Raw genomic sequence first — 22,740 nt, 5'->3', positions numbered from 1 at the left:
AAGGATTAATGCAGATTTGGGCAAGGTGGCACTGCCCAGGTAGCTCCCTGGGGTGGGGCAAGTTTGGCTCTGTCTCTTGCTACTCTCAAATAATATAAAATCTTTAGCACTAGGATATCCTTTGAGTCTGCCCTGAATTGGGTTGTGGCTTTTCAGATCTGTTGTGTTACTTTGCATGCCCTGCAGTCGTCTGGTGCAAGGCCTCAGGAATGGCTCTGGGGGCACTTTGGAGGTCTTTGATGGGTTATGACACCCCCTCAGCTGCCCCTCATGGGAAGGTCCCCTGGATGTGGCCTTCTGGGGCTGGGGGCTTCTAGAGCTGAGCCAGTTTGCCTGAGGGAGGATGGGTGTCCACTGCCCCTTAGCAGAGGTTGTGCCACATGCCCAGAATTTCCTCCTCCCCCCTCTGTTGATGGGAGGTTTGAGTGCAAACCTGGCCTCAGCAGACGAGTCTGTGGCTATGACTTCCCCAGCCTGAAGGCAGACAGAGCTGGTTTTCAGCACAGCTGCTGGGTCTGGCTTTAGTGGGGATGTATTTTTCTCCCTCAGCCTTGTTCACTTCTCCCCAGACCTGAGCTAATGGGATGCTAGTGTCAGCTTTATCTTGTCTCAAGTTCCCTTAGGCAGCTTAACTCACAGTGCCAAGTTCCAGTCAGGAGGCATTTTCAGGGAAGGGTGGGCTTGGGGGTCTCAGCTTCTCTATACAGTTTTGTCACAATGGGCAAAAAGTTCTTTATAGCAATATTTAAACCATTAACCATAACACTCCAGTCTCTCTCAAGTCCTGTGAGGAGCAGCTGAGAGAGCAGGGGTCATTTAGCCTAAAGAAGAGGAGGTCCACTCAAGCTGTTTTTAAATAATATTTAAGCTACAGCTTTGATTGTTCTAAGTATTTTTAATGTTGAGCATTTTAGCTCCAGGTTTCAGTATGATCCATCTTTGAATTGCACAAGGTAACCATGTAGTTCAAATAAAGTCCAACTAGAGGCCTAACAATACTAGCTGCTTATGCCAAACAAGCACATAGCTACTTTCAACTCATAGAAAATCTTTAGCACCAGTATATCCCTTGAGTCTGCCATGAACTGGGTTCTGGATTTTCAGAGTTCCATTGTTGTTCCTTCCAGTTCTGTTGAGGGACTGTCACTCATCTGTGACATCATCACTTCACAATGGCATCTGGATTCCCAGGAAGGACACCAACACCTCGACTTTTGCTTAGGGAAGGACTTAAGCCTAATACTGTGAGTAGCCCCTGGGGCTGTGTTAAGGCTGGAAACCACCCTGGTGTCCCTGCTCTCCCTGCCCCTGTTGTCCAGCAGTGCTCTGAAGCTGCAGAGCCCCTCCCCAGCCCTCTGTGCCATGCTCCTGTTGCTGGGGCTGTCCTGGTGCAGTAGGGAACACTGTGGGATGTGTCAGGGACAGCCCAGCGCCTTGCCTGGCTGTGCCAGCAGAGCCAAGTGAAACCAATGTACAGCTGAAGCCCTCAGCATGGGCTTCTTTCCTTCCCCTTTGCCACAGCAATTCCTTCTGTCAGGCTGGGCACTCACCTGTGCTGCTCTGACCAAGCTGCCCTTGGGCACCTGGGCATGTGAGGGGGAAAGCTCAAACTCTGCCCCAAGCCTTGAGAGCCACGGCTGGTCCCAGCTGGAAGAGCTTCCAAAGCAGCTGTTCTCTCCCAGCTCCTGGGTGGGCACAGATGCAGCCCTGCAGGCAGCACTGGAGCCAGGGCCACAAAGGTCCCTTGCTGTCTGCAGCTCACTTGACTGAAGATGCCCCACTGCTGAGGCTCTGCCAAGGACATCCCTCGGTTTTCTTCTCTCGAGGGCTCTGTCAGCCCAGACAGAGAAAACCAATGCTAAGTAACAGAGAGAGCTAAAACTTGGACACATTCCTGTGCACCTCACTCTTGCTACAGCTTCTCTTGCTTGCTTCCCTTGGACTCAGCCAGCAGTGCTATCTCCTGCCTGGGAGTTTTGAGTGTTGTGCAGGGGTGAAGTTCAGGCAGTTCTGAGAGCTCCTCCCCACTCTCTGGAAAGGTCACTGCCTCAATCCAGTGAAATGTAAGAGGAAACAAATGCCCAAAGAGCAGAAATCCCCAAACATGTCCCATCCAATCACAGAGAGACTCATGGGACAGAGCCATGTGGCTGGAGTATGTCTATTGCACTCTGTATTATTAATTTATTGGTGCTAAGTATTTCAGCAGGCAACTTCCAGGGTTTCCAGAACTGTCCTAGTGGCTGTGATCACAAATTATTCATCAGTGCCACTTGTTCAAGGAAAGCCTTTCTGAGCAAGCACATCTCTGACATTCTTGCTGTTTGGTTTTTTTTTTTTTTTGGTTGGTTTTTTGTTGTTTTTTTGTTTTTGCATTTCAGCTGCTTCCCTCTAAGTTCCAGAGGGAGAAGTTTGTCAACTCAAAGCAGGAGGCCAGCACTGGGGGGAGTTTTCTGCCCAGAATTGGCCCATGTGTCGACATGAGTGAGACTCGTTCAAAGGTAGCCTTTTCCCGCTCTTTTCCTTTCTGTTTAACATGAAGTTTGAAGAGGGTGAGTGCTTGTGACAGGCTCGCCTCCAGCAAAAGACCTCAGTGTCCAGGTCCTGTTGTCATTGCAAACTGCTGGGAGTGGTGGACTGGGAGTCCTGATCTGCACTAAGCCAACACAAATGACCTCTGCTGAAGCTGCTGGGCTGTGCTGGAGTGTAGCTGCCATTGCTAAAACCAGGGGGGGAAGGCTGAGGACGCAAAGGCACCAAATTGCCATTTGCCATTCTCCTGCTGAAGGAGCCACCTCTTGCTTTGGTGTGGTCACCATCAAATGCTTGGGGTCACAGCATTCCCTCCACAGTGGCAGCGTTGGCCTTTGAGGCCGAGGACCTGCAGGAATGACTTCAGATTTAGCAAAACAAATTGCATTACTGCTTTGGGCTGGAACAATGTGTTGGGACCCTGACGGGGTGTTAGATTTTGCAGGCTGCCAGATGTACAGGGGACTGGCCCTGGGCAGAAGGGAATGGATGGGCTTTATCTGGATCAGTGCCTACTTAGAGTTGTGTTTAAAGCTGCTTTTCTGGCAGGACTGGCTCAGTAGAAAGCACAGTCCAAAGGGGTAGGTGACCGAGGTGGGCTGTTGAGCAGGAAATTGGCAGCAAGCGACACGGAACACAATCCAGGTTAAGGATTGCCCTGGAGAGGGGCCTTGGGAACACCTCAGGGAAAGGCACAACTAAGGCACAGTGTGCTGCAGCCACTCCCTTCAGCAGACTGTGTCTCCTCATGGAGTCACACACAAGACCTGCTTGTGTCTCTGGTGTAACAACAGTGTGACTGGAGAAGGCAGACAAAGCAGGGCAGAGCCTTCTTAAAGCAATGTCTCTGCTCCAGAAGCATTTGCTGTTGTTGTGTCTTTCCAGACATGCCTCTGCAATGGTATTCAATAAGATGGCAATAATGACAAGAAAGCACCCATTTAAAGCTAATGGAAAAAGGAGATACCAACTCTACTCTTACCCAAGTCGCTGAGAAAATAATTGAAGCTTATCCTCATTCAGCATTGTCATTCACTTGTCTTCTATCCTCATTCACTTGTCTTTTTCCTGACTTCATTTTTGCCTTTACCTGACTTCCTGACTTTATTTTTGCCTTTCCCTCTGTTAGAAAGGCAGTAACTTTGAAATGCAATGAAAGGGGACAAAATCATCCAAGCAAAAGAAAACTGTTTCTTAGCAACCACACAGAGAGGCGTGTGTCTCCCTGCCCCCGAAAAGGAGCAAACACACCCTCCAAGAAAAAAGCAATCTTTGTATCCCCTTTGTACCCAGCTGGGACAGTCCCTGGCCCCTTTTCCCCGGAGGGGTACTCAAGAACTTCCATTCTCTCTGACCACCAACTTTTCTGTCCCCTCTCCTCTCATCCTCCTTCCTTTTGGTCAGGTCTTCAGCCAGTTGGTGCTGCCAACTGACAGCAACACCCAACACACCAACCTGAACAAATCCAAACTACAAACAACACATAGTACCAACAAATTCCATTCTTTCACTTAAAAACCTTTTGGCTTCAGCCAAATACCACCTCATCTCTCACACCTCCTCTAGTACTGTTCTCTTCTTACTGATGCTTAAGTTCTAGTTCAAAACAGGTATTTGCAGTTGTGTGGGCCTCAGTTTCCCTGTCTCAGAGTAAAGGACATCCCAAAATTGAATCGGATGTCAATTTGTGGGTCTTACTTACTCCATGAGTGCTCAGTCAGTGCTCCAGTGGGCACAGGGCTGTGCTTAAGGAACATGCTGCCTGGCATTCTGGAGAAGGAAAGCTGGAGAAATCAAAAGAGCAACTTGGCTTGAGCCTGCTCTAAGCTGATCAAGCAGTTCTTGATCAGCTCAGAGCAGAGGTGGGTGAGCCAGAGTTTGCCCAGTGTGTCCTGGGCACACATGCTCACCCAGAGTCTGTGCTTCACTGGGGATCAGTGTAAGGGATCCTTCATGAACTTTCCTCCCAGCAGCTGAACCTCTCCCTGCTCTCTCGCCTCTCCAGCTGTCACCAGCTCCCCCGAAACGGAGCGTGTTTGGGGTTTCCCCACGAGAGCTGGTATTTCAGAACGTCGTTGCTCATGAGGTCTCTGAAATGGTGCTGTCTATCATGAATAAGGACAAGGTAAGTGCTGGCACCTGGAGCTTTAACACTGTGCTGGAAGAGGAGAGTGCTGTCATTCCCCCAGTGTACAGCAAAGCAAGTTATCTGCTGCAGCACATCCAGAAGAAAATGTCTCAGCACCTTTGTTCTGCAAGTTGTGGAAATCTTCCTGTGCTGGGAACTGTCCCCTGATTTTGGCCATGCATTGATGGTATCTATGCCAAAGGAGTTTCCTGCTCTTGAAAGCTCTGGATTGGTAGGAATGTTGAGCCTGTACAGTTCTTACCTGCTCTCATGCTTTGCCTTGAGCTAGACCACATCCTGGGTTTCCTTGGTTAATCTTGGCTCCTGGTAGGAATCTCTGCCTCTCTCAGACTGTTTGGCTCCCTTTGTGCAGCTCACAGTCAGCTCAGGGGCTGAGTCTTCTCCACTTTATGCTGGAATCACTTCTCATTCATGGCATTGGCACTGCAGGAAATGTGTTCTGAAAGAGCCCTGCAATCAGAGTGATGGAGCAGAAGCAGTGGGAGGCCTTTAGGTGCCACTTCAGGCTCCTGCTAAGTTTCATTCAGCTCTGCTCAGCTTTTCCAAAAGCAACACGGTGCTCTGCTTTCCCTTTGAAGAACCACAGCACATCCAACGCTCCTGGAGGTTTTCACCTTCACTTGTGATTGTTTTGCAGTTTCCCAAGAGAGTTGAGAGGGAAAAAGTTGAAAAATGTCACCAGTTGTGTTCCAGTGTAAAGAGGAAAACAGAGACCATTGGAATTTCTGTCAGGGAAACATTTCTCAAATGAGCCTTGTGCCAAGAGTGGGCTGGTGGGAAGAGACAGGAGGGAGTCCAAATCATCTGGTTTAGACTTTCTGAGAGCATTTTGGTGCTCAGGGGTTGATGATATCTGTGTGCTGGAAAATGCATGTGTGCTGTGTCTGTGAATCCCAGAGGGCAGCACCTGGCCTGCTGGCTGCAGGCAGGAATGCCCAGCAGCCCAGCTTGCCTGCACAGGCAGCAAGAAGCCCTGGAGAGCCAAGATTGGCTTTGCATACTGGAACCACACTGTCACTCAGTGCTGGTCATGTTTCTCCAGGCAGAAAATGCCTTTGAAGCCCAGAGTCAATAGGCACAGCCTGTCTGTGTTTCCATCACTTTTGACAAGCTGAATGCTCTCATGGTTTTATGATTCCTCCTTGCTGCTTTACTGCCCGTTTAAATTCTCTTTGCCATCTCCTTGTTTTAGGGATTGTCTTGCTGTGTTCCTTCTTTTGCTTTTCAGGTTTACTTTTATTCCCAGGAAGGCCACAGTGGTTTGGTCTCCTCTCTTGCTGCTCTGCCTGCATGACTCTATCTCCACAACGTCCCTACCCAAACCTCATCTGCTAGAAGGGAATTTTTTCCTTCCCCCAGGACAATTTGATGCTTTGCTTTCAGGTAGCACATTCGCCCCTGGAACATGACAACTTCATGGCTGTGTGCAGGCAGAAGCCAGCAGGTTTTTTGGCCTTGTTGAATATGCAGATGCCTTGGTTCAGGTGCTCTGTCTCCATCCTGCTGGTGCTGACCTGCTTGGCCCTTCCTTCCCACCAGGCACTGCCCTACTGGCCCTGGCCACAATGCTGGAGCCAGACAGGAGGGATTCAAGCTCAGCCTTGTGAATGATGTGCCTGTGCCTGCACAGCTGAAAGTGCTTTGGAAAAGGGGCCAGGGAGGGATGTCAGCAGGGCACGGACAGGTCTCCTCTCGTTTCCACAAGTGGCAAAATCATCATGTGATGTCTTTGCTGCAGATTGCTCAGATGGTGAAGGTCTCCATGGAGAGCTCACCTTACTTCCAGCTGGCCTGCCCCAGTGATGTGTACCACATCGTGCCACCAGGCGCCTCTGCCCCTGTGCGCATCCGCTTCAGCCCCAACGAGAACAAGGTGAGGCTGGAGGAGCCAAAGCACACAATGATCTCCACAGCCATTGTTTTCCCTGCACTCTGCTCCAGCCCATTGCATGCTGTGAGCTGGGCTCCAGGCCCTGGGCAGGCAGCCTGCAGCAGCCAGTCACACCTTGGCACTGCTGGCAGGCACTGCAGCCAGGCCTGACAGGCTCTGCTTCCCCTCCCTGCACATCCCTGAGCATTCCCAAGGGAAGATGCACAGGAACAGGATGAAAATGACAAAGAGATGTTGACAGTTGTTCAGCCATCTCTAGGTCCAGTGGAAGGGGTTTCATTATTATGGAAAACACTCGAGGGACAAAGAGGTCAGGGAGCTTTCCTCCTTCCTGACTGCCAACAGCTTCCCTGCCTGCCCCTGGGCTGGAGCAAAGACGGTGCTTTTTCACCCCCTCTGTTCTGCAGCCTTGCAGCTGTGCTGTCCCAGAGCACAGGTGACCAGGGCACAGCTGCAGGGGCAGGGCAGAGGATGTGCTGTGCCCGTGAGCCCAGCCTGGCACAGGCACACTGGGCTCTGGGTGCCCTTGGTCAGCAGGAGGTTGCTGAGCTGCAGGGGACTTGGACACCTGCCTGAAGGAGCTCGTATAGGGCAGGTACAAGCTGCAGGCAGAGCTGTGGGCCCAGAGCCTGTGGCAGTGGCACTGCTGGGGCTCTGTCTTCATGCCTGTCACTGTGCCTGCTCTGTCAGCTGGCACCCATTCCGTGCCAAAGGTGCTTCTGCATGGAGGTTTGAACGGCAGTGCTGAGGCCCTGGCAAGTCTGATCTCACTGCTGGCATCTGGAGACTTGTTCATACAGAAGGGTTTAGGACATGGCATGGAAGGGAGGAAGCCTTGCAGGCAAACAAAGAGAGGCCCTTTCCAACAGCATCCTGCAACCTCTTAGCACTGTTCTTCTCCTGACTTGGTTGGAGAGGCAAAGTTAGAGGGGAGTTCTGAGCCAACTGATGTTTCTGCACCAGGCCAGAGGTGCAGGATCTCTTTGGGTGCAGCTGTTTTCTCATCTTCCTCTTGCTGCTTAGAGTCAGTTTAACACTTTGTCCTATTCTCAGACAGTGGGAATATAGAAACCTAAAGAGGAATGTGCTGTGTTCCCTAGCTCCATGTTCCTTAGAAGGAGCTTAGGAATTATTTCATATCATTAAAATTTGTGAGTGAAAATTATGGTGGCCTAGGGCAGTTCTCCGTATGACCCAAGTGACACAAGAGCTTAATGCCACTGGGATAGCTTTTGCAAAGGGCACTGGTGCCTTTAAAATGTGACATATTAGAAAAACTCAGTGTTCATTTTAGGGTGGAATAGGTAAATTGATGCCTGGCAAATTGATGCCATGGATGAGTTACAGGAAATGGATGAGTTACAGGTTTTTCTTCTGCCACAGGGATGGCACTAAATGCCCTGTGCTGAGCCAGTTTCTTTTCCTGCAGGATTATTCCCATGAGCTCACCTGTATCATGGCAAAGGAGAAGATCGTTGTGCCAATTCGGGCCATCGGTGCCCGAGCCATCCTGGACTTCCCTGCCCAGGTGGACTTCTCCGAGTGTCCGGTCAAGCACAGCACCCAGAAGACTCTGCTGGTTCGCAATGTCGGTAACCGGACAGCTCATTACCAGCTGAGCACCCAGAGGTGAGGCAGCTCATCTGTCCCTGTGCAAAGGATATCACCTTTGGGTGAGAGCAGAGTTGGGAAAGAGCAGCAAAGGAACCAGAGCATCAGAGCTGCTGCCCTGCAGCCCTGGCTGGAAGTGAGCAGGATGGATGGCATCTGCTCTTGCTTTCAGTGTTCTTAGCAGGATGCAGCCTTTGAGCTTTCTCTGTCCCAGATTTCCTGGAGGGTGCTGGAACACGTTGGTAGCTGGCTTGCTGAGCACAAGCAGCTTCTGAAATGCTTCCTCACCACTGCCAGCCAAACAGACCCATTCTCTGGGAGGCCCCAGGCACGTGGCTCTCCAGTGGTCCCTGCATCAGATGCCCAACATGAGCTGTGCTGTGGGCAGCTGGTGCAGTTCCTGTTACTAAAGCTGCTCTGATTTCCCTTGTCACCTCAGAGCATCAGCTGCCTTTTCTGTTCCATGATGAACCTTTGAAAGCCAGTTTAAGATTTCAAACAGATGATTTAAATCTCTGAATAAGGCTGTGCCCCCTTTCATTGAGATTTCTTTTTCAATACTCTGAAGTTCCTGTGTTTCTGCTGTTTTTTCTTTTTGGGTTGTGTTAAATGTTTTCCAAAAGATCATCAACTCTTCACTGGGAGCTTTCATGAAGGTCGAGCTCCTCTAATGCCTCTCAATGTACCACATGCCCATAGGTAGATGCACAGGTGTATAGGAAATAGGAGATATTTAGGGAATATGTGAAAAGCACTTGGGCTGATTTAGAAGATAAAAGTACAGAAGAATTTCTGCTGGAAATCATCTGAGCAGACACACTGCTCAAAGCAAGACCAGTGTCTGGGGATTGCAAGGTGCCATTGGGAGATCTGGACCTGTCTTTAGATGCCATACAAGAAAACAAACAAACAAATGGACCTAGTTAAAAAGCAGAAGAAAACAACCTATTAAAACCCCCTCCATAGCTTCTCTTTTCTGCCTGTTGGGTGCAATGGTGATTCATTGAAAGGGCAGCTCTAACAGGGTGAGAACTGTCTTAAGGAACAGCTCACAATTAACAGATAAAAGGCCAAAATTTAGCCTGCCAGCCCCATCTCTTGGCAGTGGTTTTCATTTGGTTCTTACAGTGTCAGGGATGTCTCCTTCACAGCTCTTCTATCTGTGGGCTCAGGGAACAGCTTAGTGATGTTGGCTGAAATGCAGATGACTGCTACAGCAGGAACAGAGGAGTCTAGTGGGTACAGCCCAGGGATGTAGGAGATGAAGGGGCTGATTTGCACTGAGTTTTTCAGTCCTGAAACTGAGTCCTGGACTTGGCTGGATCCTCTTCTCCTGATAATTTGAAAAGAGGAAGATACCTTCTTTCTCAGGCAAGAGAGAAAGAAGTCACCCCTGAAGTCACCCCGAGGAGTGTTATTCCCATCCTGCCATCTGAGGGCAGGAACATGTAACATGGGGCAGCAGTGGGAAGGGAATGGAATGGAATGGAATGGAATGGAATGGAATGGAATGGAATGGAATGGAATGGAATGGAAGGTAGTGCTGAAGTGTGGCCAGGGATTCCCTTAAATGGCAGCTTCTCTGTGCTGGTGGAATTTCTGGCAAAAGAATAAGAAGAAAATCCCGTGCCTTGCCCCCAGCAGGCACTGATCCCCCCGAGCCCCAGCAGGGACCTGCAGCAGTGCTGGCATCAGCCCCGGGGCAGATGCAGGAGCACGTGCACTGATCTGGCTCTGGGGCTGCTGAGGCCTTGTCTTTCCTCCCCGCCCTCCAAAGTCTCACGTCCAGCACATAAACATTGCTGGCCCAAGGCTTCTCCATCAGCCAGTGATGGTCTCACCAGTGGGAATGGGAACAGCTCAGCCCATCATTGCAGCAAGAGGTCCTGAATGAGCTGAACCTGAAGCAAGTGACATCAATCAAGCTCAGCTTGCCAGATGTTCTCTTTATTTCTGTGTGTGATGTAATCATCACCAAACTCCCCAGAACAGACTTTGAAATGACAGATTGACCAGCAGCAAAGCACCCAGGCCAGGAACTTTTGTTTCCTCAGTGGGGCTGGAGAAGAGCACAAAGCACATTTCCCCTGAGCTGTCCCTGAGCATCAAAGCACAGAGTCTTGTGCTTGTCAGGCAAGAGCTCTTTACCTGGTGACCAATCCTGATGGCTCCTGTTAAATCCAAAGTGCACCAACACATTTGCATTAACATTTCCAACACCTCACACAGAGTTTCTCTGCTGGGCCAAGCAACAGTTACCAGCCTGGAGAACAAGCCACAGTCCCAGACTGCATTGCTGGTAAACACACAGAAACCTCCTGTTCTGCTTCCTTGATGTGCTCCTGCTCATGGTGCTTCATTTAGCTGGCATGGGCTCCTTCAGACTGTAAATAGCATCCTCCTTTTGGGTTTCCATGTCACTCTATTGCTCTAATCTGCATTTGCACTCTTTCAGAGTTTTGACTGCTCCTTTTCTTAGAGCAGCTTTCATTGAAATGTTGATAAAATGCTCCCTTTTTAGGCTAAATCAGGATATTTTCAAGGCAAAATAAACCAAAGAATCACACTGCAAATTCAACTGTAACTATTCCTTGGTCTTCAAGGAAAAGTTCCTTCTCCCTGCCTGATTCCTAGGCTGTAATATCCCAGGACAGGTAGTGCCCTAACATCTGCATCTCCTGAGATGAGGCTTATAGGCAGCAGGAAAAGAGAAATTCCTGAGGCAGTCAGTGTCAAGTTCTGCATGCAGATAGCTCTGAAGCCTCTCTGTGCTCTTCACAAACCATTCTCTGATGGGATTGCTGGCAGTGGGACCCTTGAGCCTCATTGCAGAGAGCTGGATGCAGAGTATGGGGGAGCTGAGGTCATTTTACCCCCAGGATCTTGTGAGGGCTGGATCTCCTCAGCAGTGGCTCAGTGGCTGTTTCTGAGCCTGTCTGTTCTGTCCTCTGCTGCCTGTGCTTGGTTTGCTCCCTGCTTGCCCAAGGGAGCTGCAGTGCAGCAGGAATCTCCGGGCCAGGTGTCCCCCCAGCCCTGATCCCTCTCTTTGTGTTGCAGTCCTTTCTCCGTGGTGCCGACCGCAGGAACTCTGGGTGCTGGGGACACCATGCAGGTGACAGTGACATTTCATGCGCTGACCAACGGGGAACATTTTGGGTCCCTGTGCTGCAACACAGGTGAGTGCTGGCCCTTGCAGGGCACAGGACAGTTCTCCACATGGCTCCCTGTTGTCCCTCCCCCTGCATTCCCTCCAGAGGTACCTCCCTGTTCAGCTTTAGCCCCAAGAAAACTGAAAACTCCTTGGTGTTCAGGGGCTTGAGAAAGTGGATCCCGTCTAAAGGGTGAAGATTTTTGATTCCTGTTTTGCTGGGAGTTGCTGAGTGGAGGAAGGAGGATCCCTGATTCTCCACTACCATGTGGCTATGCCTGGGTGAAGTTTTATTTGATTCCTGGGCCGTGCTGGATGTGAGGTCTCCATCAGACTCTCTCCAATGCAATGGATTTCTTGCACACCTCTGTCCCATATGCTGCTTCTCCACTGGCTTGTCACACATCCTTTTTCTATGTGGCCCTTACACATAGATGTAGTTTCTGTCTAATAACATTTTCAGGCCCTCAAGTTCCTGTTTGGGGACAAATCAAGACCAATTTTTCCCTGTGCCCATTTCCCAGGCTGTTCATGTTGTTACAAACCTCTCACATCTATCTCCCATTTGATTTCTAGACTGAGGAATCCCATTCAGTCTTAATGTAGAAGCTGCTCTGTACTTATTAATCTTTCTATTGTCCCTTTTTTATTTAATGTGCAATGCGCCAGCTTGGTTTTTGAGATCAGAACAATAGAAAATATTTCAAGACTGATGTGGCTGTGGGTTTGGACAAGGAGATGATGATGATGATTTTCATGGTGTTCATTTGAGAGTGGTTTGTCATATTGCAGAGCCAGGCTGGTTGTGTTTCCTCACCTGTGTCCCCTCCTGCTGTGCGCTGTCCCTTCACTTGTTCCTCTGGGCCTCCTTTTGCTGCCCACCTGCCCCCAGGCATATTTGCTGGTCAGCAACAAGGGATCCAAGGGATCAGGAGAGATGGGAGTCTCGTGGGATGCCCAGGGAGACCCTGGGCCAGGCAGGGCTGAACAGGGCTCCTCACCCTGTCACCTGAAGGACTTGGATGCAGAAATCCCAGTGATCTGAGTGGGTCACCAGAGCACACTGACCAATCCCACTGTCCATCCTGTCACCTTGGGGCCAAAGCTCTACAAACACACTCAGAAACAAGGGGTTTAAGGAGCTGCCCAGGACATCCTCACCACTCTACACACAGAGCTGTCAGGATGTGACAAATGGACTGATCCACAGAACTGCTCATTCAGATAAAAACTGTGACACCTTCTTTTGTGCCCTGGGATTTGTTCTGTTCCTTGTGCTTCCATCAGCCAGTGAGCTGAGCAAAGACTCCCCTTTGCTTTGTTCCAGATGAGCAAAGTATCCACACAAAGCTCCATGGAGATGCTGTAGATGTTGATGTTGTGTTGAGCACAAATTCCGTCGAGGCTGGCAAGACCTTCATCACCATGGCATACCAGACAACCGTGTTCCTGGAAAACAGGAGTAACATCACAGCCCACTTCCAGTGGAAGGCTTTGCCTTCTGAGGAAGAAGAGAATAAAGAGAAGAGGAGGTTGGTTTGGAAGATGCATTTCAGTGAGATATATGGCCCAAGACTGAAACTAACCTATGGCCTCAGGGGGGTGTTGGTGCTTTTGAATGGTTTAGGCCAAGTAAACCATGCCTGGCACTGGGGTGTGTGTCCCTGGGCTTCAGGAGCTCAGCACTCAGCATTCCAGTTCCATTTATACTCCAACCAGGAATGGCATTTTGGGAAGGAAAGGTTGGTTGCAATGACTGATTTCCTCAGGTTCTAATTGGGCTCCTGTCTCTCTAACCTTCTTCCTACATGACCTGGCAACATCTCCCCTTCCCAGGGAAGGTGGGATGCTCTGTGACCTTTATGTGCATCCCCCAAGCAGCTCAGTGGGAGGAAAAGCCAGCTGAGGTGGTCGGTGGATTCTCCCTCAGTTTTGGCAGAGGCTTTGAGCCAGGAGGTTTCTCTGGAGGGATGTTGGCTTTGGAAACCTCTCCTGAGCTTGCAAGTGTGGGGTGAAACTCCCTGCTGTGCCAGTGAACAACAAGTTATCCTCTGATCCTTGTGGGACCTTCGTGGCTTGGCTCAGCCTTTGCTGGGGAGCTGCTGCTGCTCCTCCCCAAGTGCTTTGCTCTCCTGCACTCCCACTTCTCTCTGCAAATCTGTGGCTTATTAAATGATCAGCTGGCCTTGTCTCTCCCTGGGGCTGCAGGCAGTGTCATTTGCTGCACCCATCGGGTGAGGAGTGGCTGGAAAACTTCACGGAGGAGAAAGAAGTAGAGAAGGTGCAGGGCTTTTCTGAAGATCACACTGCCCTCCTGAGAAGCAGGGTCCAGGAGAAGAAGGCAAAGGTGCAAGATGACCCCCTGCTGTTCGCCAGTGAAAATTTTTTCATTGAGCCATTGGTAAGTGACACCCGAGAACCTCATTTTCTTCCTCTTCCTCTTCCTCCTCCCAAGCACCCTTCCCCCGGCTGCAGTCACTGGGCAGATCCTCAGCTGGCCCCATGTGCTGGCAGGGAGGATGTGGAGTTTCTGGAGCGGCTGCAGAGCTCCCTGCTCAAAGCATTTGTGCCCTGCAGGCTCAAGGCAGGGCTGGGAGCCTGACACAGCCCAGCTCTGCTGCCAGGCTGGAGCTCAAGGCCCTGTGTGCGTGTCCTTGCAGTGTCACAGGGAGCAGTTCCTGTAGGCAGGGGCTCCCCCCACACGTGGGGCTCAGCAGAGGCTGTTGGAGCACTGCCAGCTCACACACTGACCTGAAGCTTGCAATGGTTCCCTGGCAAAAGGAGGCCAAATTCAGCCCAAGGTTAATGACAGAAATGCCAATCCCCTCCTGTAACCATGCCTTGCACTATTGCTGAGTGTCCCTTCCAGTGTCATCCTTGTGTGAGCCTGGACACAAGGGTGCAAGGCTGAAATGGGCCTTTGGAGTTCTCCTGCACACAGGGACACAAAACCTTTTCCTTTTCTGGTGATGCAAGCAAACTGCCACGTGCTCCCATCAGCCAGAGCCCTGATTCTGAGTACTGGCATTGGGAGAGATGATGAATGCCTGGTGTCTGCACGGAGCAAAATCCCTTCTCATCTTGCAGTAAAGCCCAGAATAATCCCAACCTCTGCTTTCTTTCAAAACAGCTTAACTAATATCTGTAGTTGCCTCTTCTTGGTTACTCCTATGGCCCATCTAAGGCCAAGAGCCACCAGTGCACAGTGGCACTTACATCCCATGGAGCTGACAGCAGCATGATGGGACCAAGAGCTTGTGTCAGAGCAGCAGGAATATTGTGGAGAGTGGCAGCTGATCAGCTGAGCATTGAGAGCTTCCAGCGCTGTGTTGAGCTGGGTTTGGAGGCTTTCCTTGGCTGCTTGTGTTGTTCACTCATCCTTGATGCTCAATCAAGCCTTACAGGCCTGTGGTTGGAAACAAGAAATGTGGAGTTTGAAGAGCAATGCTTTGCTGTCTCTTTCTGTTGTAGGAGGGAGAAATTGGGCCGAATTGTTCGGCTGAAATCACGGTGACCTTCAAAGCCCTGGAAGCACTGGAGTATCAAAGTGTGGCTTACTGCCATGTCTCAGGTGCAGCTCCTTTGCCCTGCTCCTGTCCCCCTCAGTGAAGCCATGGTGCAAGCCTGAGCCCACTGGGCTCCCATGGAAGTGCTGGGAAGAGTCCCTGGTCAGCAGGGCAGTGCTGGCACATCCCCCCTGGCCCTGCAGCCTCCAGGGAGTCTCCTGTGCAAGGCCAGGGCTCAGAATGCTGGCTCTGCCTTACTGATCCCAGAACAGCCCAGGCAGTGCAGGGAGAGGTTTTCATGCCACGGCTTTGCCAGCATTTCCTCAAAGGCCAGAGAGCTCCAGAGCAGAACAGCTTTAGTGAACAAGCACTAAGCCCCTGCAGGCCCCTGGCCTCCAGGATGGGTCCATTTGCCATGGATCCATCATCAGGTGGAAGGAGCTGAGTTAGAAATGTGCTCCCTGGCCCTGGATCACCTCCCAGTGCCCAGACAGCAGCAGAGCAGAGGTGGCTGAGCCCCACTGAGCACAGGGTGTTTGTAGAAGGAGCACCCTTGGCCAGCAGCTGCTTCTCTGCCTGTGTGGGAGTTGTCCCCTTGCAGCTCTCACTCTGTGGAAACAGAACACAGTGCTGAGTGTCAGAAGGGGAGCACTTGGGCAACAAAGGCCTGTGCTCCTGGCCCGGGTAGTTTGGTAATTGCCAAACTCATCATGAGCTTTTGTGCCTGCACTGAATGGATTTCAAAGCTCCTCTAGGTGCATGGGAAGGAAACCACAGAATCACAGTATGATGAGGGTGGGGTGGACCTTAAAGATCATCTAGTGCCAAGGCCCCTGCCATGGGCAGGGACACCTCCCCCTAGACCAGGTAGCTCCAAGCATGAGTACATCCAGCTCAGAGTCAGGGACTAGCACTGAGGCAGCCTGGAAAATCCAGTGTGACAGAGGGAATGATTGTACTGCAATGGACATCTCTCCCCAGGCCGTGAGATCAGGCTGCCCCTGTGCCTCAGAGGGAAAGGCCAAGGACCCCTGGTTGAACTCAGCTCTCCTACGCTGAACCTTGGGAAGGTTTTTATCAACACTTCCTATGTCTATGAGGTGAGCAGCAGGGCTTGGGATGGATCCTGATGGCTCCTGAGGCAGCAGCAAGCCTGGTGGAGCTGTGGAATTGCTGCCAACCTGGGCAGCTGTGAGCAGGGAATATTTGATGTACTGCTCAAACCTGGGGGGTCAGAAACGTGTGTCTGTTGTTCCTGAAGCCCCAGTCCCTGCTTTTGGGCAGCCTTCCTTAGGGATCAGCTGGGAGGCTTCCTGCAAAACAACCCCTTGCCACAAGAAACCAACACTGGGTCAAAAAGCTGCATGTTCAGAGGCTTTTGTGGCAGTGCCAGACACAAGGCACCTTTGGACTGGGCTCTGCAGAAGCAGCTGCAACAAACTGGCTGCCTTTGAGCTTCAGCCCACTGCAAACAGCTTCCAGTCAAGTGTCCCTGCATATTGCTGAAGTCACAGGAAATCCATCCAGCCTCCTGGCTCAGTGCTGGCCATTGCAAAGGGCTTGGGAGTTCTCTCCCTTGCTGACCAGTCCCTCACCACACTTCGGCCTTGGTGCATCTCTGGCTCTGGAAGGAGAAAAGTGTTCCTGGGAATAAAGCAAAGGATTTTTCTACCTATTTGCCTCCCCCCCAACAGTGTCAAGTTTGCAAAAAATTCATGAGGGAGCAACTGAAAGAGGTAGAAAATGAGGCACTACATCATGCCAGACACTTTCAAAAGCGCGGCTGGGGAAGGGAAAGACACGCTGAGTTTTCTTACCAAAGGATGGTGCTGTCTGTACATTTTGATGCTGATGCCTCATTCTCAATGAATTGTTTCCATGGTATGGGAAAGGTGAATGAGTAGATGGTGCTGTTGGAGCTGTGCTCACTGGGGCAGCAGCAGCTCTGGGGTGATTCACTCTGCAGCTGCAATCACCCCACTCAGGGCTCTCAGGGCCAGCTCCCCATGAGCTTGGTGATGCTGAGCAGAGGTGCACTGCTCTGTGTCCATGGGATAAGCCCAGGGTGACTGCAGGTCTGTGGAGTTGCCACTGCTCTGCATGAAAACCCAAAGGCAGAACTTGTCCTGTTGTATCTTTTGACTTCTGCCATTCAGCAGCACAAAGCATCTTCTGCCTTTGCTGGGTGTTCATTGCATCATTAGACAATAACTCACAAGAAGGGAAGGTTCCACCTGTATTTCCATTTTGCTTTCTTGCTTCTGCAGGTGGAACTGATTAACCAAGGAGCTCTTGATGCTCCCTTCACCTATATCCCTTCAACCACAAATGTGGACTTCTGCTTCACGGTTGAGCCCGAGCAGGGCATGATTGCACCAGGTGGGACCCAGACTGTTCAGATCTCCTTCCATACCACCGTGCTGGGGAGCTTTGAGGAAAAATTCCAGTTCAGTGTGGCTGGATCTCCTACACCTGTGATCCTGACCATCAGGTAAGGACTCTGGGAGCTTGGTGGGCACATCTGTAGCTGTCTCTGGGACATCCCCCACCTACCTCATTTTGGGGTTGAGCAGAGAAAAAAGGTGATGCCTGAGGTCTTAATCTCTGCTGTGATCCTGGCATTGCCTTAGTGTCAGGATGCCTCCTGCCCTGTGTGGTACCCAGGAGCTGCAATGACTCCTCCCTGCAGGGATCTCCCTCTGCCTTGGGCCATGGCAGGCAGTGGGATGGAGCAGCTCTGGGCAGCAGCTGCTCTGGGATGTCCCACCTGAACACCCAGCAAGGCCCCCAGGGCTTTGCAGATGGGCCAGCCTGGGGGATTCTGCCCCAGCAGCAGTGTTTTTAAAAACTTCCATTAATAATCCATCCCAAATGGGCAGCAGCAGCCTCAGCTCCCCTCTCATGGCCATGCTGTGGGGGACAAGCTGTGCTCCCAGCTCCTGTGCACAGAGTGCTCTGGTGCCTCCTTTGCACAGCCAGCAAAGGGCTGATGTGGGAGTCAGGAACTGTGCAGCAGGAACTGTGCCAAGGACAGGGGTACCATCCCATGGGCTGGTGCCATGGCAGGAGACAATCCTGGCCCAGCCAAAGGGAGAAGGGCTGATCACAGGGGAGGCAGAGCTCAGTCCTCAGCACCACAGCAGTGTGAGGCCTTGTCCCTGCCAGCCTGAGCCATGTGCTGCTGGGATAATGGAGTGGAAGCAGGAGAGCTGATGCTGGCTGCTCTGCAGCTTTGGAGCTGGGCTCCTGCTGCTGGGGGGCACTGGCTCAAGGCAGTAAAGAAATGAAAGCAATCTGCACTTGATTGTACCAATAAGATAAGGGAGATGGATAAAAAGGAACAAGGAAGTTATTATTTGGCAAGAGAAAAGTGGTGAGTAGGTCTGCCCATAGTGGAGAAACAATTATGCTGGCTTTGTTTTTGGAGGAAAAGTGCTGCTTTTTTAGTTTGGAAATCAAGAGGGAACATTTCACCAGTCCTTTCCTCTAGGATTCACCTGTCCCCTGGGTAGAACTGTTGCTGCTCTTTTCAGAGGATGTTTGGGGCTCCCCTGGATTCATGTCTCAGAACTGTGTCTGTAATGACTGTGTGGGTCAAACTCTCCTGAGAAAGCTCCTCCACGGGAACAGCAGTTCCAGCTAAGAAGGAGCAAAGCAGGGCACCTGTGGCTGGAAAGGCTGGTTACAGAAGTTTGTGGGGACACCTTGATGTCCATCCCATTGCAGCTGGGGAAACTGAGGCACGGAGCCATGTCTGGGTGTGTGTTCAGGGTCCTTCATGGGACCCCCAGCATCCCAGGGGCTTCTCCTGCCTGCCCATCAGTGGCTGTTGGCTGCTGGCCACTTGGCTTGAGCTGCCTCCTGTGCACAGGGCCCTGTGCTGAGCACATGGTGCTGTGTTGGTTGGAAACCCAGGGTGCCCTGAGCCCAGGTTTTGTGCCCCGAGCCACGACAGCCGGACCTTTGCAATGCCTTTAACCGAGCCCTTTCCTGCTCTGTCCTCGGCCTCCAGGGGCAGCGTCACTGCACCGAATTTACACTTCGACCTCCCTGAGCTCGACTTCGGGGACATCTCCTTTGGTGAGTGTTGCCTGGGCTGGGACACAGCGTCAGGGATCTGTGCCTTCCAACAGAAAAGCATCCCTCACTCCTGGTCTGCCCCAGCAGCCTCTTCAGGCTGTGAACTGCTGCTGCCTCAGGGGGCATTTTGCCATTGTGAGATCAAATAGAACCAAGGAATAGAAAGGCAGTATTTTCTAGTGTCTCTGTCCTGCTTTAAAAGACAGATCCCCACCATGTGTGGCGGTATCTCTGGCTTTGCAAATCTGGCTTTGCTTTGGATGGAAAGCAAATCTCAGAGGCAAAGTGGGGATCCCCTTGCAGGCACAATCACAGTGAGCAGCATGGCTGTGATGTCCCTGTTTGTTGGGTGAGGTGGGACATGGTTCCTAATTGCTAATCTCAAACCAAGGCTGGGGTTTGCTCCCAGTTGAGTGGACTCTGAGCTGTCATGTGCTCAGTCTGTTTGGCCCAAACCAAGAGATGCTTTAAGGGTCCTGCAGAGAGAAACTGCATTAAGGTGCATCACATTCTAGTTCCTGATTCCATCCTCATTTTCTTTTGCTGTAGCTTCTTCTCAATGACAACTCACTGTTTATGTATCGTGAAAACAGTGGGAATGTTGGCAGACTTACCAGGGAATTTTACAGCTTGAATTCTCAGAATTAATGCTGGGTCTGGGTGCACACTCATCACTGAGAGATAACTGGTGCTGGTTTGGGGCAGGGGAGGGAGCTCCTCCCCATCCCAAAGAGAGAAGCTTGCAGTGTTCAGCAGGGCTAGGAGTGGGCATTTTCAAGGCTGCAGTCTGGAATCAGTGTCAAAGGGAACTCAGTGATGATTAATTCCTCATGCAGCTTCTCGGTGAGCTGTAGTTCACAAAATAAAGAGCTCAACTCCAATCTCACTTTTATCCTGGCAGGATATTCCCACCAGGATCATGCCATAATGGGTGCCTGAATGGATATTTGTGTCCTTTCCTAGGCTTTCCCTATACCCAGAGATGTCACCTCACCAACTGCTCCATGGTGCCCGTGACATTCAAGCTCCGCATGTCGGACGATGGCACGCAGCCGGCTGTGGACAGCCTTGATCAAATACGCAAAGAAGGTGACCCATCCTGGAGGAAGGGAATTCATTTCTATGTGGAGCCAAGGGAGTTCACAATGAATCCCAGCCAAGGCACCATCCTCCCCCAGGGACACCAGGACATTGAGGTATGGGAAGAATCCAGCCGTAGATGCTTCAGCACCAGGGCTGAAGCTTCACTGGAGTGTGGGAGGGCTTTAGCTCTGGTGCCAGCTTTGAGCATCGTGGGAGTGAGAGATCTGCACTGCTGGGAGGCCTCTGCTAGCTGGCTTACCCGGGATGTTCCTCAAGGAGCACTGGTTTGTTTCCAAAATCCTACACTGAGATCAATACCATATAGTCAAGTCCTGAAGCCATTCTTTTGCTTTTGAGAGCGATTTCTTTGATTGCAAGTGGGCAGAGCAAGGATGAAGGCAGAAGGTGGCTGTCAGAGAGATGTCATTGTATAAAGCAGTTAGCTTTTCTTCTTGGTCTCATTTTCCCTCTCCTGAGGAGCAGAAAAATTTGTGTTCACTGCAGGGATCTCCAGTGGAGACAAAAACCTCTGCAGCCATGTGTTGCGGTTCAAATTGATTTTATCGATTCCTTGTTCTGTTGTACACCCATGTTCTCCCTGAGTTGGCTCACGCCTGTGTTTTACCCTCCCTCAATGCTGTCCCTCATGCCGTTCCCTGCCCCTTGTTCCAGCTCTTTTCCCTGCCTGTCTAGGCAACCCAGCCCCTTTTGTTCCCAAACCTTCTTTGCCACTTGAACCTCGGGCCAATCCCTGATTGCAATACCCCTTTGGAATTCCCCTATTCTTGGAGACCCCATTGGCCATGTGACCCATCCTCTTTACCCTCCTACCCCCAGTGGTCCCAGACACTTGATGTAATCCCCTCACTCCTCCCCTGAGGATTCCCTATTGATTTGCTGTTTGTATCCACCCCCTGATTTGTATTTTTACAAAAGCCCTTGCACAGGAGTGTCCAGGGCTCTTGTGCCTCTGATTCCTTTATTTGGAATAAACCCTTCCTTGTGGAACTTCAAGACAGAGAGCCTCCTCCTTTCTCCTCTGCCTGGTCCCTGTGGTGGCTTGTCTCTTGCGCTGTACAGCAAGTGGCTCTGAGGGCTCTGCCTCTGGTAAATGCCCACCCTGGGGCAGCTCCCCACTCCTGGCGTGGTGCCGGAGTTCTAAGAGCCAGCCCGGGCTCTGGGTACCATGGCAGCCATGAACTGCCCAGCACCTGCTGGGCCTCACTTTGCCCTCAGCCTTCTGCTGTAAAGCTGAACTCATTGTGTTCAAGTCAGATTTCCTCTGCATTTATGTCATTGTAGTCAGATGAGAAATTGGCCCCTTAATTTGAATACAGTGGTGTGTAGAGCTTTAGTCTAATGTTTTAATGAAGCTGACCGATGCTGTGATAGCAAGGTGTGTTTAACAAATCTGGCATTGCCAGAAGGCTTTTGTTACTCTTAGACTGTGCTCTACACATGGAGCAGCAGAAGAATTAAGGCCAAATCCTCCCTCAGGAACTGGAGGATATCACACGTGGGTAATGAGCTTATGTAAGGAAGAATTGACTGTTCTTCTCTTGCACCAGGTGACCCTGTGCTCCAACACGGTGATGGAGTTCTACCGGAGAATGCTGGTGGACCTGGAGGGTATTGGCAGGGGAGTGGCCACCCTGATCATCACAGCCAGGTACCAGCCCTTGCCTGGCCCCCCCAGGCACTGCCTTGCCCAGGCTTTGCTGGCTGCAGCTGCCAAGGAGAAGAGCTGCTGAATGGCCTCATGTTGTGCCAGCTGGACATGAGAACAGCAGTGCTTGGGCAGCAGCCTGTGGTGAAAAGCACCCCTGCTCACAGCCCAGCACAGTCCTGGGCCCTCTGCTAAAGGCACCAGGAATGATATCATTTCTTGGCCTGGTTTTTGGTGCTTGAGGTGGAACAAATTTCCCGAGGGCCTCCTCTCCTTCTTCTGCAAGAGGTGGAGTTGTGCTGGTTGTGAGCACTGTGCACTGGTTTGGGCCACACCAAGCAGCTGCTGAGAGTCAGGGTCTGGCTCTGTCCATGAGGGCACATGACAGGGGGGAAGTGGCTCCCAGCAAGAGTGGGGAGGGCAAGGTCTGACGAGGGGAAAGCAGCCCTTGATGTGGCAGGTCAGCTCCAGTTTTTCTCCTTCCCTCTGCTTCTCATTTTGAGCTTAAATGTTTTCAGAGTTGAGACCAAAAGTCGTTGTTGCTGCAGCAGAATTCCATGCTGCTGTTCTGCTGTGGGTGTCAGTGTGATGCCAGAGGGATGCAGCTCCCTGGTGCTGTTCCCTGTCCCAGGCAGAGCCATGCAGGCAGTGCCTGGGCTGCCATTCTGTAAAGCAGGTGGAGCTGGGGCCAGGCAGGGCCTGGAGCTGTGCAGTGAAGGAGCCAGGGAGCTGCAGGGCCTGGCAGGGGCTGATCAGCCCCTCTGTGGGGCAGCTGCTGTCTCGTGCCCTCCAGGGCTGGGGCAAAGAGCTGAGTTCTCAGGCAGGGCAACAGCACCATGGCAGAGAAGGGAGTCATTTGTACTGAGACACTAGGGTTGTGTGTTCCTTGAGCCTTAGTGAGCCCTGATCCTTGTTGGGATGGCTCCCCCAGAGCTCGTGGCTCACTGGGACTGTTCCAGGAGTCCTGTCAAGCCTTCTTGGGTAAAGGAGGGGCTGAGGCAGCTGTGGGGCAAAGGGCTCTGCCTGGGGCACTGGGCAGCCTCTGGGTGCTGCCTCTCAGGGTTTGCCCCTCTT

General features: G+C 51.5%; 1 protein-coding gene across 1 annotated transcript in view; it reads left to right on the top strand.

Moving 5' to 3' along the window:
* The window catches only part of LOC139604481 (hydrocephalus-inducing protein-like), a 32,408-nt gene that overhangs the window by 8,157 nt on the left and 1,511 nt on the right, over positions 1–22,740 (top strand). The window contains exons 5-16 of the mRNA XM_071455635.1: positions 4,538–4,657; positions 6,420–6,554; positions 8,002–8,201; positions 11,241–11,359; positions 12,659–12,863; positions 13,540–13,732; positions 14,803–14,902; positions 15,819–15,937; positions 17,105–17,328; positions 18,850–18,917; positions 19,881–20,113; positions 21,569–21,669. Coding sequence (XP_071311736.1) covers positions 4,538–4,657; positions 6,420–6,554; positions 8,002–8,201; positions 11,241–11,359; positions 12,659–12,863; positions 13,540–13,732; positions 14,803–14,902; positions 15,819–15,937; positions 17,105–17,328; positions 18,850–18,917; positions 19,881–20,113; positions 21,569–21,669 — 1,817 coding nt within the window. The remainder of the gene's footprint in view (positions 1–4,537; positions 4,658–6,419; positions 6,555–8,001; positions 8,202–11,240; positions 11,360–12,658; positions 12,864–13,539; positions 13,733–14,802; positions 14,903–15,818; positions 15,938–17,104; positions 17,329–18,849; positions 18,918–19,880; positions 20,114–21,568; positions 21,670–22,740) is intronic.

Source organism: Agelaius tricolor, unplaced genomic scaffold (assembly GCF_023055355.1).
Source record: "Agelaius tricolor isolate 1412-34295 unplaced genomic scaffold, bAgeTri1.0.p SCAF_51, whole genome shotgun sequence".
Taxonomy (NCBI): domain Eukaryota; kingdom Metazoa; phylum Chordata; class Aves; order Passeriformes; family Icteridae; genus Agelaius; species Agelaius tricolor.
Note: the sequence above shows the minus strand (reverse complement) of the source record. Positions and strands in the feature narration are given on the sequence as shown.